Below are 14,975 nucleotides of genomic sequence, written 5' to 3'. Positions count from 1 at the left end.
AATGTTCCAAAGTCGACACTGAGTCCGTCGGTTCGTCTTCCCTATCTGGGAATGATACTGGACTCGGTGCAGGCGAAGGTCTTCCTGCCGGAAGACAAACTCAGGACTCTTCAGGAGGAAGTCAGGTCCCTCAGGGACGTTCCGAACTCGTCTCTGCGGACGTGTATGTGATGTCTGGGATTAATGGTCTCGGCTTTCGAGGCGATTCCTTTCGCGCAGTTTCACACGCGGGGTCTCCAGGCGGAGATCTTGTCCAAGTGGGACGGGCGACCTCAATCTCTGGATCTTCAGATCTCGTTGAGTCATCGCACCAGGGAAAACCTTCTGTGGTGGCTCCAGTCCCCGTTGGTGTCCGGGGGCAAGTCGTTTCGTCCGATCTCGTGGACGATAATCACCACGGATGCCAGCCTGTCGGGCTGGGGTGGTGTTCTGGGCGTTCTGTCCGCCCAGGGGACCTGGTCGGAGGGGGAGTCTTCCCTCCCGATCAACATTCTGGAATTGCGTGCGATAAGGCTCTGTCTTCATCGCTGGACGGACCGGCTGCAGGGCTGCCCGGTTCGGGTGCAGACGGACAATGCCACGGCGGTGGCCTACATCAGCCACCAAGGGGGCACCAGGAGTGCCCGAGCGGCTCGAGAAGTGGCCGACATTCTGTCTTGGGCCGAGACTCATGTCCCGGCGATAACGGCGGTTCACATTCCGGGAGTGGAGAACTGGCAGGCGGACTATCTGAGTCGCCAGACCCTGGATCAGGGGGAATGGTCTCTCCACCCGGCTGTCTTCCAGATGTTGTGCGCGAAGTGGGGTCTTCCAGATGTGGACCTGTTCGCGTCTCGCCTCAACTACAAGGTGAAGAGGTTCGTGGCAAGGACGCGCGACCCTCGGGCAGACGCGTCGGACGCGTTAGTGGCCCCGTGGCATCAGTACAGGCTGATGTACGCGTTTCCACCGATTCAGTTGCTGTCCCGGTTCCTTCGCAGGTTACACTCGGAACGCAGCACGGTGATTCTTGTGGCACCGGACTGGCCTCGCCGGTCCTGGTACGCAGACCTCGTGAATCTGGCGGTCGACGCCCCCTGGCGTCTGCCTCTTCGGGACGATCTACTGTCTCAAGGACCGATTTACCATCCTGCTTTACAGTCGCTGGCTTTGACGGCCTGGCTGTTGAGACCGAGGTCCTGAAGGAGAAGGGTCTCTCTCCAGAGGTTGTTCATACCTTGATCAACGCGAGGAAGTCTTCCTCGGGAAAGGTTTATTACCGTACTTGGAAGGCCTATTTTGCCTGGTGTGAGTCCAGGGGGTTTTCACCCCGCACGTACTCGGTTTCCCGTGTGCTGTCTTTCCTTCAGACGGGTGTCGATCAGCGTTTGGCGCTGGCTACGATAAAGGGTCGGGTGTCTGCGCTGGCCGTTCTGTTTCAACGTCCCGTGGCTTCCAACTCCTTGGTTGGCGCTTTTATTCAGGGTGTGCGGCATCTGGTTCCTCCTAGGAGGGATCCTTTGCCCCTTTGGGACTTGAATCTAGTCCTGTCTGTGTTACAACGTGCTCCTTTTGAACAGATCAGGGAGATCTCGTTGTCTATGTTGTCCAAAAAGGTCGCCTTTTTGGTGGCGATCACTTCGGCTCGCAGAGTGTCGGAACTGGCGGCTTTGTCCTGCAAGTCTCCGTACCTGGTTGTTCATTTGGATAAGGTGGTCTTGCGACCTAATCCTTCTTTTCTGCCGAAACGAGTTTCGGAATTCCATCTTAACGAGGATATTGTTTTGCCTTCGTTGTGCACGAAGCCTAAACATCCAAAGGAGGTGAGATTGCATTCTCTGGATGTTGTTCGGGCGATTAGGGTTTACCTTAAATCGACTGAGTCTTTTCGAAAGACGGACTCCTTGTTTGTTCTTCCAGAGGGTCCTCGGAAGGGCATGGCGGCTTCCGCCTCTACCATTGCCAAATGGATCAGGCAGACCATTGAACAGGCCTATGCCTTGCAGGGGAAGGTTCCCCCTGTGCCTGTGAAGGCGCACTCTACTAGATCTCTGAGTACGTCTTGGGCCTGTCGTCATGGGGCTTCTGTAGCCCAGGTGTGTAAGGCGGCGACTTGGTCGACCGTACACACTTTCACAAAATTCTACAAAGTAGATGTTCAGGCATCGGCGGATGCTTCCTTTGGCCGCAAGGTTCTTAGTGCGGCTGTTCCCTAGGGTCCCTTGTTGGGGACTCCTGGCTGTTGGGATAAGTTTTGTATCCCCTGGTTTTTTGTCTTTTCCTGGGTTGTTGCTCCTGTTGAGCACTTATTTTTGCTGTTGCCCAGCTGGTTTCCTTCCTTTGGTAAGGTTCCTTTCTTTGATGTGGAGACTGCGTTGCCTTTCGGCGCGGATGCGTTTCCCACCCCTCATGTTTGCACTGCTTTGGGACGTCCCCATATGTGACGAATATGAAGAGGCGACGACTGTCGGAGGACGTAAGAGAAAACGGAATTTTTGTAAAATCTTACCTGTAAAATTCCTTTCTCTGAGTCCTCCGACAGTCGCCGCCCCCGCCCCTCTTTTGGGGTTTGAATGTATACTCTACTGCTATTCCACTAAAACTGAGATATGGTTGCAGGAAGTAGGAGGGTATTGACTGAGGGGACCACCCCTTGAGGGTGGGATATGTTAAAGCTTTATTGTTAACATATTCTGTTGCCTAGCTACTCCTTCGGAGCAAAGTCTAATACCCCATATGTGACGAATATGAAGAGGCGGCGACTGTCGGAGGACTCAGAGAAAGGAATTTTACAGGTAAGATTTTACAAAAATTCCGTTATATATATATATATATTTAGTGCAATTTCCAATGTGGATGCAGAAATCTGTCTGGTACTGGAGAGGGATCTAGGAAACCAGGCAGTGACTGATCTCACACATCCTCCTACAAATAGAAGTATAAGGTTTGATTTAACCCTTCAAGCATCTGATTTTATTTCAGGCTAGGTTGTAACACTGTGGCTGTTTTTGTTTAAAACTTAAACTATTGAAACTAACACTGTGGCTACTTTCATGTTTCACCAGGTCTTCCATTACTTTGGCTCATCGTTGCAGTTTGTACAAATGGTGGAGCTGTCAGAACTTCCAAAATATTTCATGTCGGACCACGTATTTGAACTGTATCCTTGGTTTTCCAAGCTCTGTTTTTTTCTTAGAACTTTTGCCTTTCTGCTCCTTCTTGTGGTGAAGATGAGGGTAACAGTGTATGTAGTGCCGTTAGCTCATTTTTAAATTGTATTTAAAGCCAAAAAATTTTTCCCAAATCGCCTTTCAGGACAGCACTCGAAGAGAGCGCAGCTCCATCCAATTTTCCCAGGAAACACTGCAGCCTTTAAAATCCCTCCTCCTTCCACCATGCCTTCAGTTATTGTTTCCTCCGCCATGGTGGAAGCTATACAGGGAACCAGTAAGGGGGCTGCGCTCTCTCCAGGTGGAGAAAGGGTAGGCTTACCTCCTAGGATTCTGCATTGTATTGACCATCCCAGCACCCCTCCCCATCCACCTCCAAAGTCGGCCGAGGCTAGCAACTCGGAGGGAGAAGGGGCAAGGACACTTCTTTCCCTCAGGGATATGGATGAGGAGGAAGAAATCAGTAGAACATCCAGATACAAGTTGTCTTTAGAGGAAGTAGATGATTTGCTCAAAGCATCTATACTACTCTTGAGATCAAGGAAGGTTCAACTCTTCGTACATGACTGGATGAATCCAAACACGGGGTATTACCGGTTCACAGGGTTCTGTCGGCGACAATTAAAAAAATGGAAAGATCCTGAAAGTGCCCTTTCCTTCTCTAAGACCTTTTAGAAGAATGTTCCCTTTGGAAGATGAAACCCATGTTTGGAATAAAAGGCCCAGGGTAGACTCAACCTTTTCTCAAGTTTCTCGTCACACCGATTTGGCGTTTGATAATATGGGTGTCTTTAAAGGATGCAATGGACAAGAGGGCGGATTCACTCCTTTAAAAAGGCATTGGATTCCACCTCTTCCAGCCTTAAGTCGGCTATGGCATCCACAGTGATTTCCAGGAATTTTTAATACTGGTTAGAACAGCTTAAAAGGCTCGTGAAGTTGGGGACATTCAGGAAAGATTTACTCGAGTCCTTCCCAGTACTGTTAACGGCAGTCAAAAAATATGGCTGATGCCTCTGCAGAATCAATCAAAATGTCTGCAAGATCCATAGCTCTGGTCAACTCGGCCAGACATGCAATTTGGCTTAACACATGGTCAGGTGAATCTGCTTCTAAGATCCAAGTTGTGCGGATTTCCTTTTTCTGGGGATTTCCTGTTCGCTCCAGATCTGGAAACAGTCCTAGATAGAACAGCTGATAGGAAGAAAGCGTTTCCTTCTAAAAAGAAACAGCCTCTCAAGAAGTATTTTCGTCCTGTTCCTCAGTCCCAGAGAGGTAGGGAACAGGACCAGAAGACCAGGTGGTCCTCACAGATGGGCAAAGGAAGAGGTGGGGTGCTTTTCAGACCCCCCGGATAAATCCGCCAAAAGCAAATGACAGCCACCTCCCGGTGGGAGGAAGGTCATCGGTTTTTCTCCCACAATGGAAGCAAGTAACTTCAAGCAGGTTCTTTGTCACCCCTCTCCCAAGTGACAAAGAAAAAACTTCCGCAATGATGTCTCTTTTACAGGAGCTGATGCAGCAGGAAGTTTGTAATCGAAGTCCCCAAGGAACAGGAAGGCCGGGGCTTCTATTCACACCTTTTTAGTAAAGAAACTCTCTGGCAAATATCAGATTATCCTAAACCTAAAGATTCCAAACAAATCAATACGGTACAAACCAATTGAGATGGATACAATCTTCTCTGTGACAAAGCTTCTGTCCCCGGGGTGTTTCATGATGTTGTTGGATCTGAGGGATGCTTATTTACACATTCTAATAGCCGAGTCTTGTCAAAAGTTTCTCCGGCTCGCTGTCAACTTGGGGTAATCGATATGGCATATTCAATTCAGCGCTCTTCCCTTCGGTCTGTCATCTAGCCCCAGAGTGTTTACAAAAGTAATGGCAGAATCGCTGGAACCGCTGAGATTGAGGGGGATTTCCATTGTTCCTTATCTGGATGACATCTTGCTCTTCGCAGGTTCCAGAAGTCAGTTGTTAGCAAACCTACAGAAGACCCAGTCCCACCTCAAATGCCTTGGGTGGCTCCTAACTAAAAAGTCCAACTTTATTCCAGCACAGGAGGTTCGCTTTTTGGGTTACACTATAAATTCAGTACTTCAGAAGGGTTTTCTCCCTCAAGAAAAAATAGTAAAGGTCCAGTCTGCGGTGGGTCAGATTCAGACCAACCTCATGGTGACGGTTCGGGTAGCTATGGCAGCACTAGGGCTTCTTACAGCACTCATACCAGCTGTCCAGTGGGCGAAGCTACATTTTCGCCCCCTCTAGATGGACATTCTATAGAAATGGTCACATCTAGAGCCCCTAGAGAAGCCAATCGGGGATGCCACAAGGGTGAAGAGGGCTCGCTCTGGTGGTGGGAAAACACGGTCAATCTGACAAAGGGCCTGTCTTGGTCTTTTCCTCCAAACAAATAGCTGACCACGGATGCAAGTGCGTGGGGATGGCGGGCCGATCTAGATGCCCGTGCTGTTCAAGGGTCGTGGGCCAAGATGGGGGGCCAGGAAGTTGTTGAACTGGCAAGAGCTGAAGGCCATCTTTCTGGGCCACTGTCTTTTCAGCAAGGATCAACAGTGGCCTATGTGTCGAAACAAGGAGCAGGAGTCTCTTGGATCTGGCCATCCAGCTACATACCTGGGCAGAACAAAGTGTGGCTTCTCTAACAGCAATTTACCTAAAAAAGGTAAAAAAAATTCTCCTGGCAGATCTCCTAAGCAGAAAAAAAGATAGTTGAAGCAGAATGGAGCCTCAACCACGAAGTCTTCCTGATGGTTGTGGGAGTCTGGGGCCATCCTCAGGTTCATCTATTTGCGAAACAGCAAAACACAAAAGCGCCAATATGCTTTTCTCTTCACAAAGGGAATCAGGCCTGGGGTCTAGACGCTCTTGCTCATCCATGGGATTTCCCCTTGTGCTACACGTCCCATTCCCCCCCCTTCCAGCTGATACCTCTAGTCCTCAGGAAGTTCAAGGAAGAATCCAAAGATTTATTTCACTCCCTGTTGGCCAAAGGGGGCCGTGGTTTGCGACGCTTCTAAATCTAGCCTTGAAACCCCCCTGGAAACTTCCGCTCAGGAGGGATCTACTAACGCAGGGAACCCTGAACCATCCGGAGTCAGATCATCTACAATTGACAGCTTGGTTTCTGAAGAAGAACTCTTAAGGGCCAGGGGTCTTTAGGAGAAGCTTATTACCACCTTTTTTTCTAGTAGAAAAAAGGTGACCAGGGCTCATTACATGAAGGTCTGGAAGGAATACGATTCCTGGTGTTCTTTCAAGGGACTTTAAGCTAAAAATATAGTTTCAGTTTTGGAATTCCTCCATGAAGGAATGGAGAAGGGAGCTGTTATCACGAGAAGCTTTGATTTTATTAGGTTGTTCAGGGCTTTAGCACGAAATAGGCCAGTAGCCCTTAAAGTTTTTTTCCCAAATGGGCTTTGTCTCTGGTCTTACAAGGATTTACCAAAACTCTGCTTGAACCTTGTCGGCCCAAAGAATGTGAAATTTGGGTCTTCGCAGTTGCAGATCCTTTTTTGGTAATTTTTTCGGACCTAGTAATTCTCAGAATGGATCCGATCCGGCCTTTCTTCCTACTAAGATTTCTACCTTTTTTTTTTTTTTTTTTTTTTCTTCGTACTCAAGAAAATTCTACCTACTTTTTCTTTAGCTCCAGCTAACGAGGAGGCCTTCCATACTTTTAGATGTGAGAAGATGCCTAATACAATAGCTATCCTTTTAACCAAAGAATTCAGGCAATCAATGCTCTCTTCATAATCTTCACAGGATCCTGCAAAGAAGAAAAGGCCTCCAAGAGTACTTTAGGAAGGTGGCTTAAATGGGCAATCAAAGAAACCTACAAAGCCTGGGGGGGGGGGGGAACCTCCTGAGGGTATTGCTGCCCACTCTACAAGGTCAGTGGCAGCTTCCTGGGCTGAGTGCCGGTGCTTCACCTGAACAAATCTGCAAGGCAGCTACCTGGTCCAGCTCTTCTACTTTCCTTAGGCATTATAGGCTAGACCTGCTGTCAGCTGCAGGTCAGGCCTTCGGTAGGAAGGTGCTGCAGGCAGTGGTCCCGCCCTAGGGTAAGTTTCTCGGTTATCCTCTCCAGGTGCTGTCCTGAAAGGCGATTTGGGAAAACCTTAGTTAGACTTACTGGTGACGGTATTTCTAAGATCCTTTCAGGACAGCAGCTGCTACCCTTCCTAGGTTTTTTTCCTAAAATATGACTTTGTGGTCTGTTATGGTTATGTGCTCTGTTTTCCAGCATGTCAGAGGCTACTCTATAACTGAAAGGCATGGTGGAAGAGGAGGGATTTTAAAGGCTGCAGTGTTTCCTGGGAAAATTAGGTGGAGCTGCGCTCTCCCCATGTGCTGTTCTGAAAGACTCTTAGAAATACCATCACCGGTAAGTCTAACTTTTTTTTTCTTTCGTTCTTATGTCTGTTCTTCACTTCCTATCCTGTAGACTCAACAGAAGTGTGTGGATATCTTTCTGCTGTGACGTATAATCCCCTCCACCTTTAAAATGGCAGTAGAGGTTCTAGCATTTCGCAGTGAGTGTTATTAAACTCGCAAATGAAAAAAATTATAGTCCTGCGGACTCAACCATATTTGCTGCGTGGCTTTCTTGGGACCTGTTCTTGGGTGGCTCCCTCGCGTTAAGGCCCCTTTCACACTTGTGCAACTTGTCATGCGATTTGGGACTGCAAAATCGCATGCCAAGTCGTTCTCCATGATTTTCAATGAGCCCCATTCATATCTGTGCGACTTGAAGTCACACCGACTTCAAAGTAGTCCCTGCACTACTTTTGGCATGATTTTGCTGCGTTTTGAGTAAAAGACATTATAAGCCCAGTCAAACTTGCATGAAAATCGCGTGACTTTGAAGTCGCACAAGTGTGAAAGGGGCCTAAAGGATGCCATGAAGCCTCCTTTGCATGTATGCACCTGGCTGACACTCGCATATATGTCCATAGAGAGAAAAAAACCTGGCCTCAAGCTACTCCCCTGCTTCCTCCTTCTCCTCCCTGCTCTGCCCTTTCCATACAGTGCTTGTGAGTTAGGCTTGTTTCACATGGGCTTTAGCTTGTATAAGCGCAGTATGAACAGCAAGCTTTTATGAAACTTTTGACAAGCTTTATTCAGCTTACTGTATAAGGCTTTAAGACGCCCTCTGGCTCCTTTTGAAAATGTTATACACAGATCTTAATGGGAGCGCTGATTGCCGCTTTAAATAAAGCTTCAGCACTTCCTGAAGCTTGTTGAAAGCCTGCATGCAGCTTGTTTAAAGTGGCAATCGGTACTCCCCATTAGGATCTCTGTTGAACACTTACAAACTGGAGCTGAATGGTACTTTAAAGCCGGTTTCCCAAGGGCTTTAGCTTGTATGAGAGCAATGTGAACAGCAAGCTTTGACAAAGTATATGCAGAACTTTCAGAAAGCTTTGTTGAAGTTTTTAAAGTACCAATTAACTCAGGTTAGTAAATGAGGAACATGAATCCAAATGGGAGTGCTGGTTGCCACTTAAAGCAAGCTGCTAGCAGGCTTCAGATGGGTTTCAACAGGCTTCAAGAAGTGCTGAAGCCTGCTAACAGCTTGCTTAAAGTGGCAATCAGCGCTCCCATTAGGATCAGTGTTCAACATTTTCAAACTGGAAATGGAGCTGAATGGTTCTTTAGAAGCTTCAACAAATCTTGCAAAGCTCTGCAAATGCTTTGTAAAAGCTTGCTGTTCACTCTTCTACAAACTGAAGTAAAACTGGCCTTGCACAAGGGATGAGCTTCACCACCAAAAGGTCAGATGAGCATTGCTCTGCGTCTTCGAGCTGGGTGTGGTGTAAAGGAGTCTGGCCATACATTATTCAATTTCCTTTAGATTTAGCTTCAACTATGTAGTGCAAGGGCCTGCCTGATTGCGTGCAGATTGATAGTGCTTAGGATTGACCTCCTGTTATATGGTTTTGGTGAATCTAAAGGAAAATTGTTCAATAAAATTGTTTACATTTTAAGGTTAGTAGATGGTTTCTTTTAGATCTTTGTCAAAACCCTGACCATGTCTTGAATTACTACCTGCTTAGATTACCTTTTTGTAAAATCAGCTGAGATTTGACTACTATTTTAAAGGTCAGAGAGGGGGCTTAGTACGGAAAGGCAGGGCTTATTACCCTCTTGGACAGAATCCAGTCCCCTTACAGCATGAAAAATGAACACCGGTTTTTGGCACCTGCAGTTTATCACTTTGACCTTGGAAGTCATGTGGGTCAGCCCAGGTTCACACTGAGGCAGTTTTGAAATTGTGTGTAAGTTCAGCTGAACTCGCACAATTTTAAGCCGGCATTTCAGTCCGACTTTGGGGGAGATGTCACAGACATCTGTGCGGGTTCCTGCACAGATGTCTATGGAAATCGCCCCTCGAAGTCACCAAAAGTAGTACAGGAACTGCTTTTGTGAATCTGTGCGGCGCCGTACCGATTCGTACAGTGCAATTGGATGCGATTTGACATTTCCAACTCTCATGTCAAACCGGACCAATGTGAACTTGGGCTAAATATCTATGAAAAATGTTATCTGGTCTTTTTTTCTTTAACTACCATCAGGTGTTTGACAAGAAATTCACTGCAAGGAAAATCTAGACTGATGTTGGATCAGTTGTGCTCATTGAATGACAAGGTACCTGGCTGAATACGTTTTACACAATATTTTAATGTTGTTGTTGTTTGTTTTTTATTTTGCACTTTTGCACTATCAAGTTGACAAATCTGGACTGGCAGTTAAACTTTTTTTTTTTATGTGGGAATGGGGAGCATGGAGTGAATCTCTCAAATACATGCACATTTCCACATATTTTGCCTCTTTAACCGCTTGCCGACCGCCGCACGACTATTTACTGCGGCGATCAGCCCTTCACAGGCAAAGCGACGTAGGGCTACGTCGCTAGCCTGTGAGGCTCTAGGGAGCGAGTGCGCTCCACCGGAGGCGCGCTCCCACGCGGTCACGGACCTCCCCCGGCGCGTGTTCCTGGCGGACCCGATGTAAACAAAACCGCCTGTCATTCTCCCCTGTGTAAGAATGGAGATCAGACGGTTCTACTATGTAGGACCGTTGATCTCTGTTCTTACACTAGTAGCCACAGCCAATCAGTTAGAAACACGCCCCTAGGACACACTTAACCCCTCCCTCTCCAATACAGTTAACTCCTTCACTGCCAGTGTCATTTTTACAGTAACAGTGTGTATGTATGTGTGTGTGTGTATGTGTGTGTGTGTGTGTATATATATATATATATATATATATATATATATATATATATATATATATATATATATATATATATATATATATATATATATATAATCTCGTGTATATATAGCACTGATTACTGCAGTAATGTCACTGGTAACCCCAAAAATGTCAGTCAAGGCTCCGATCTGTCCGCCGCAATGTCGCAGTCCCGCAAAAAAAAATCGCAGATCGCCGCCATTACTCGTTAAAAAAAAAAAAAAAAAAAAAATAATAATAATCTTAAGGCTTCAGAACCATAATGTTACTCTTGCAGTGTGATCTCACGCCAAACCGCATCTTCATTGGCTCTTCCAAAGAGTTCTTCCAGCCATTTGAGAATCCTCACTTCTCACCCAGTATGTAGCTCTATGGAAAGTACGATTCAAAACCTGAGAGTGGAGTTCACAGGTCATAGTGCTGCTGGGACAATGGTATTAAGAGACCTTGATAGAAAAGCCAGACAAGGTAGACAGCTTTAACAAGGTCTCAGATCCAGGCAGTTACTGCAAATTCTGCTTTAACAGGCTGTACATTACCGTGAAACCTCTTTTTGGAGGGATAACCTTTCTTCCCTCTGTGCTAGGATTCATAGTTTGGTAAGGCAAGTAAAGCCGTGCTTTTGTTTCCTCCAGGTTGGGGCAGTGTTTCTGCTGTCGTGTAATGTGTGTAGTCTTCCTCTACCCCCTGAGTCCCAGCGTAGTTCTAAGAAATGGAAGGAGTACATGTCCAGGAAGCCGAAAGACATCAAAGGTGGGCATTCTATTTTGTGATCTCTGTGTGCAGCTCAGCTATTTGTCAAAGCTAGAATTCAGGTTAAAAAAAACAAATCACAAAAATGCATATAAACTATTTTTAATGGCAAATATTTTAAGGCGTTGTAAACTTTCAAATGTTGGGGTGTGTTGACATAATGTGTCTCAGCCCCTGTATAGTATACTAGTATTCAAAACAATGCCTTTGAGAAACACATTGAAATTAATAACAATTACAAATTTTATTAAAAAAAAAGTGCTAAAAAGTACAAATCTCTTGGTGAGATGTTCTATATTTTAGGCCTGTGCTTTTTAGGACTTATTTTTTTATTTTAATTTCAATGTGTCTCTCAAAGGCCCTTGAGCATTGTTTTGTATACTTAAAAAAAAAAAAAAAAAAAAAAAAAAAACAGTGCCCCCTTGGGACATATTTGATTTATCTAAAAAGATTATATATTGATGATTATGAAAGATACAGTGGATATAAAAAGCCTACACACCCCTATTAAAATGTCAGGTTTCTGTGATGTAAAAAAATGAGACAAAGCTAAGGCTGCATTCACATGTCAGCGTATGATCGCGGGCAGAACCGCCGCGGTTCCGCCCGCGATTCGGAGATTTATTGCAAATCGCGGGACGCCTAGCGTTGCCCGTTGATTTGCAATAGCCCCCCAAACGCCGAGCGATGTTGCCGCGATTTACGCCCGCCGAATCGTGGCAACATCGCGCAAACAAAATCGCGGGACGCAATACGTTCCAAAGAAGCTCTTGTACTTTTTTGGAGCGTATTGCGTCCCGCGATTTTGTTTGCGCGATGTTGCCGCGATTCGGCGGGTGTAAATCGCGGCAACATCGCTCGGCGTTTGGGGGGCTATTGCAAATCAACGGGCAACGCTAGGCGTCCCGCGATTTGCAATAAATCTCCGAATCGCGGGCGGAACCGCGGCGGTTCTGCCTGCGATCATACGCTGACATGTGAATGCAGCCTAAATCATTCCAGAACTTTTTTCCATTTTTTTTTTTTTTGTGACCTGTAAATTGTACAACTCAGTTAAACAACAAACTGAAATATTTTAGGTACAAATAAACTAAAAAAGGGTTGCATAAGTGTGCACACCCTTAAACTAATACTCTGTCAAAGCACTTTTTGATTTTATTGCAGCACTCACTTTTTGGGTATGAGTCTATCGGGATGGCACATCTTAACTTGGAAATATTTGCCCACTCTTTGCAAAAACACTCCAAATCTGTTAGATTGTGAGCGTATCTTCTGTGCACAACCCTCTGCAGATCACCCCATTTTCAACATTTACAACAGATTTTCAATTGAATTTAGGTCTGGGCTCTGGGGGGGGGCATTCCAAAACTTAATCTTCTTCTGGTGCAGCCATTTCTTTAATTGATTTGGATGCAATCTTTGGGTCATTGTGATGCTGAAAGATGAAGTTCCTCTTCATGTTCAGCTTTCTAGCAGAAGCCTGAAGGTTTTGTGCCAATATTGACTTCTACTTGGAACTGTTCATAATCTATTGACTTCTACTTGGAACTGTTCATAATTCCCCCCCCCCTCCACCTTGACTAAGGCCCCTGTTCCAGCTGAAGGAAAAGAGCCCCAAAACGTGATGCTGCCACCACCATGCTTCACTGTGGGTATGGTGTTCTTTTGGTGATGTGAATTGTTATATTTGCACCAAATATTCCTTGTCAAATTATGGCCAAAAAGCTCAACCTTGGTTTCATCAGACCAGAACGCATTTTCCCACATGCTTTTGGGAGACTTCAGATGTGTTTTTGCAAAATTTAGCTGGGCTTGTATATTTTTCTTTCTGAGAAAAGGCTTCCGTCTGCCACTCTACCCCATAGCCCAGACATATGAAGAATACGGGAGATTGTTGTCACATGTACCACACAGCCAGTACTCGCCAGATATTCCTGCAGCTCCTTTAATGTTGCTGTAGGCCTCTTGGCAGCCTCCCTGACCAGTTTTCATCTCGTCTTTTCATTTTTCAATTATGGAGGGACGTCCAGTTCTAGATACTGTCATGGTTGTTGTGCCATATTTTCTCCACTTGATGAGGACTGTCTTCACTGTGTTCCATGGTATATCTAATGGCTTGGAAACTCTTTTGTACCCTTCTCCTGACTGATAACTTTTACAATGAGATCCCTCTGATGCTTTGGAAGCTCTCTGTGGACCATGGCTTTTGCTGTAGGATGCGACTAAGAAAATGTCAGGAAAGACCTACTAGAACAGCTGAACTTTATTTGGGGTTAATCAGAGGCACTTTAAATGATGGCAGGTGTGTACTGACTCCTATTTAACATGTGTTGGAATGTAATTGCTTAATTCTTAACACAGCTACATCCCCAGTTATAAGAGGGTGTGCACACTTATGCAGCCACATTATTTTAGTTTTTTACTCCCCCCCCCCCCCCCCCCCCTTAAAATGTTTCAGTTTTGCTTTTCAGTTGAGTTGTACACTTTATAGGTCACATTAAAGGTGGAAAAATTTTGTAAAAAAAGACACAGGTATATCATTTCATTTTAGAAACCTGACATTTTACCAGGGGTGTGTAGACTTTTTATATCCTTTGTACATATAACAGCTGTTGATATGTTTTATCTTTCATTATCATGTTTTTTGAATGAATGAATTATTCTAATATGGCAGATGTGTATGGGTTTTTGTCAGGGCTATAATCTATTTTTAACACTTGTATGATTTTTTTTTTTTTTTTTTGTGTACAAAAAAAATATGTAACAAAAATGTGTGGTATTATATCTGCGTTAGTCCCAAGGGGGCGCTCTTCTTTTTCTTTAGCTCATTGATTTTAGGGACGTCAGTTTATACACTCATTAGTTCTATTTTGTACCTAGGTATTCGTTTAGTTTATAATTCATGTGGTCTTTGCGTTCCCTTGTAATGATGTGTTCATTTGTAGTGTCATGGCTGAGCGATTTTTCTATGTCCATTTATCCATTCACCAAACTTGTCCTTATTCACCAGCGAGACCAGCAACTTCTCATTCCAGGTCACAGGCATGCCTAGTCTTTTCTGTTGTATCACAAATGCGTACTAATTTTATGAAACAAACCTCTCTTCCAGCATTGTAAGCTCGGTTATTTGCTTTCACCTGCACTAGTCTCAAAGACCCGGAGATTGTGGGGATTTGTGTCCCCCCCCCCCCCCCCCCCCACACACAAATTGCTCTTGGGGCTCTTTCACACTGCAACATGGTGCAGAAAACTTGTGTTCCGTGCGTGTTTCCTGCACTGCATTCCAAATGCTTTGGGTGTTCGATCTATTGTGGGTGTCAATAAAATCCTAAGGGCTCCCCAAATGCAGTTTACAACCACAGTGCACTTGCCTGCAACAGAACGCATGGTACCGCAGCAGCGTGTGATTCAGTTGCAGTGCTTTTTTTTTTTTAAAAGTAGTGTTTGCACTAAACTTGGTGCGATCCACTGCAATTTCAACCCATTCAATTGAATAGGCTGAAAATTTGCATCGCACTAAATCGCACCAGAATCTCATAGTGTCTGCGATTCCATTGTGAACCGACACTTAGACTATAGACCAAGGTCCTACATTTAACCTGTGCCTCATGTTTCAAACAAACAGAAATTTCTGACACATAAATGTGATGGTTTACTCTACTATAGATTCTGTATACAGAGCAACCAATGACACCTGAATCTACATGATCAATGCAGGTGAAAAACACAAGGTGTAGGTTGGAAGGTTTATAATGCCTTTTAAAATTCAACTTGTACAAATGCCAAACTAATGCC

General features: G+C 45.2%; 1 protein-coding gene across 1 annotated transcript in view; it reads left to right on the top strand.

Moving 5' to 3' along the window:
* The window catches only part of MTBP (MDM2 binding protein), a 146,817-nt gene that overhangs the window by 31,918 nt on the left and 99,924 nt on the right, over nt 1-14,975 (top strand). Inside the window, exons 9-11 of the mRNA XM_082257933.1 lie at nt 3,045-3,139; nt 9,746-9,818; nt 11,063-11,180. Coding sequence (XP_082114059.1) covers nt 3,045-3,139; nt 9,746-9,818; nt 11,063-11,180 — 286 coding nt within the window. The remainder of the gene's footprint in view (nt 1-3,044; nt 3,140-9,745; nt 9,819-11,062; nt 11,181-14,975) is intronic.

Source organism: Pelophylax lessonae (assembly GCF_965119305.1).
Source record: "Pelophylax lessonae genome assembly, chromosome: 5".
Lineage (NCBI taxonomy): Eukaryota > Metazoa > Chordata > Amphibia > Anura > Ranidae > Pelophylax > Pelophylax lessonae.
Note: the sequence above shows the minus strand (reverse complement) of the source record. Positions and strands in the feature narration are given on the sequence as shown.